Source organism: Bison bison, unplaced genomic scaffold (assembly GCF_000754665.1).
Source record: "Bison bison bison isolate TAMUID 2011002044 unplaced genomic scaffold, Bison_UMD1.0 scf7180017864289, whole genome shotgun sequence".
Lineage (NCBI taxonomy): Eukaryota > Metazoa > Chordata > Mammalia > Artiodactyla > Bovidae > Bison > Bison bison.
The window spans coordinates 7,617,920-7,620,256 of record NW_011494861.1 but is presented as its reverse complement, the minus strand read 5'-3'; the positions used below and the strand labels follow the sequence as shown (position 1 = coordinate 7,620,256).

The following is a 2,337-nucleotide window of genomic DNA, read 5'->3' as shown; positions in this document are numbered from 1 at the left end:
GACTGCAGGCGTCTCACTGGAGCACAGACTGCTTTCCCCAGGACTTCCTGGAGCGCCCCACCTTGTAGGGTCCCACCCCTGAGCAGCCCGCACCTGGAAGGCGTCCTCCTTGAACTGCAGCAGGTGGGGGTGGTCGCTGTGCAGGCGGTAGGCCCTCCGCGAGGGGTAGGGATTGGTGTAGGTGATGCGCTTATTGGCGCCCCTCCCGCTCCCCGTGGGCAGCTTTATCTCGAAGGCCTGCAGGGAGGGCAGGAGTTGGCCCCTGGCTGCTTCTCCAGTGACTTCCCAAGCCTGCCCTGCGCTCGGGGCCCTAGACGCTGGATGGCTCCATAAATATAGCAGACAAGCCTCCCGAGGTCCCGGCCGAGGAGGCTCACTGTTCAGAAGCCAACACCCCCCAGCCCCCCAGCCACTGGGCAGGCCAGGTCAGGGGACCAGGGGACAATCAGGGGACACCCCACCCCAGCCACGTGGCCCCACATCCCACATCAGACCTTGGAGATGAGAGGCGGCCGGCAGGAGAGACACAGGAGCCACGAGGCCACCAGCTGGTGGGCGTCCACGTCAACCAGGTGGAGGTGCGCGAAGCGGCTGCCCGGCCTGCAGGGCCTGACGCTCACATGCAAGTCCTGCACCCCGTGAGGAGGCAGCACGAACACACCTCTGGGGTCCGTCTTCCAGGGGACAGGGGAGCAGGGGGTCAGGAGGTGAGGGCTTCATCCCAGGGAGCACAACGGTTCAGGGGTGACCACCTGTGCTGGGTGGGAAGCCCTCCAGTCTGCATGAAGTCAACTGTGCCACTGGCACCAGTACCAGCAGGGCACAGTCCATGTCCCCATCTTTGGGGTTGAATCCCTTCCCCTACAGCAGGAACCCCTAAGTGCTGGAGCGGCCTCGGCAGAGAAAAGCTGAACCAGCCCAGTCTCGGGCGAGGCATCCGCATCATCCCATCACCGAGATGCACAATTGCGGCCACGCTGACTCCAGAGTCACAGTTAATTCTTTCTGTGATATACAATATATACTCCCATAAATATGGTAATATATACTCCCAGCAATTCTACAAGTTGGCCCTGGGGCGTCTGTAAATAAGTCAGTCATCCCACGAAGGCACATCTGACAAAGGCGATGTGAACTAAGGCCCCACTGACCTTCAGGAATCCCTGAGCCACAGCGCCATTCCCATCCCCTCCCCAGGTGGGCAAGGAAGGGAGGGCCCAGGGGACCTCCTCGAAACCCAACAGCCCCCACCCAAAGGCCATACCGTCAGCTCCTGGGGGTGTGAGCTGAAAGCCTGCACTCTCCTAACTGTCTGCGTCCCCCGGAGGACGAGAGCCAGGCGGGTCCTCTGGCCAGTGATACAGGAGACGTCCACTCGCTGCAGCGAGTGCAGGTGGACCTGCCAGGTCTGGACAGGTGTTGCTAACCAGCGGTCTCTGTGGGCAGAAGCCATTCACGGTCAGTGAGGACAGTACACTGACTGTGGGAGGGGAGCCACAGGAGGCTGAGAAGGCGGCCAAGAGGGCAGGCGGGGCCCAGGTGCTGTTACCCCCATGGCCCCCTTTCCTCCGAGGCTGAGGCTCTCAGGCAGGGCTGTGGCCTCTATGTGGCCTTGACCCTGAACAGAGACCCCAAATGTGTGGCAACGTGGGCTTCAGCACACTTGTACCTGGGTCAGCAGAACCCCAAACCAGGCCTAGAGCAAACCCCACGGACAGCACGGCATGGACAAGGATGTGGGCTCGGAGGTCACATGGGCCTGAGCCCCGGCTCTGCACCAGTCGTCTGGTGCCAGGGACCCTGACCCTTGGTGGTAAATGGGCCTCAGGGACGCCTGCCCACAAGCCATCATGAGGACAACACTCTAGCCACCACATGGCACCTGCAAGCCAGGCGCTGACCCTCAGCTGGGGTGGGCCCTCAGTGCAAGAGACACTCTCCAATCCTCCCCATTCCCAGACAGGCTAAGGCAAACCCTCCAGCTTGCCTGTACTGGTTTTAAAGGCTCTCAAGGCCTGGGAGATATGATTCACAGGGAGAGGGAAAGGGACTGAGGTCATTTCACTGGGTCCTTGGGCATCACAGGAAATGACACCACCTTCCATCTCCCTGGGGGGCAGGATAGGCAGGACCACAGCCTGCATCCCTCAGACTTGGGAGGGGTCATGGGGACAAGGCTGTCTGGCCATCCTGGCACGTGCTGTGGCAGAAGTGGCCTCCTGCCTGGGTCTGAAGCGTCCCACCAGCTGGTAATGCCAGCTGAGCAGAAGCTCCTTGCAAGACCTCAGCCAGTCTCAGCTCACGTGGCCAAACACCAGCCCGCCTCCTCACCACAAG

At 61.5% G+C, this 2,337-nt stretch overlaps 1 protein-coding gene across 3 annotated transcripts in view; it reads right to left on the bottom strand.

The window, feature by feature from the left end:
- NPHP4 (nephronophthisis 4) overlaps positions 1–2,337 on the bottom strand; it is a 138,338-nt gene that overhangs the window by 1,233 nt on the left and 134,768 nt on the right. For all 3 annotated transcript variants that reach the window (XM_010849957.1, XM_010849959.1, XM_010849958.1), the window contains exons 28-30: positions 1,265–1,436; positions 495–674; positions 94–237 (exon numbers count right to left, since the gene is read on the bottom strand). In XM_010849957.1, coding sequence (XP_010848259.1) covers positions 94–237; positions 495–674; positions 1,265–1,436 — 496 coding nt within the window. The remainder of the gene's footprint in view (positions 1–93; positions 238–494; positions 675–1,264; positions 1,437–2,337) is intronic.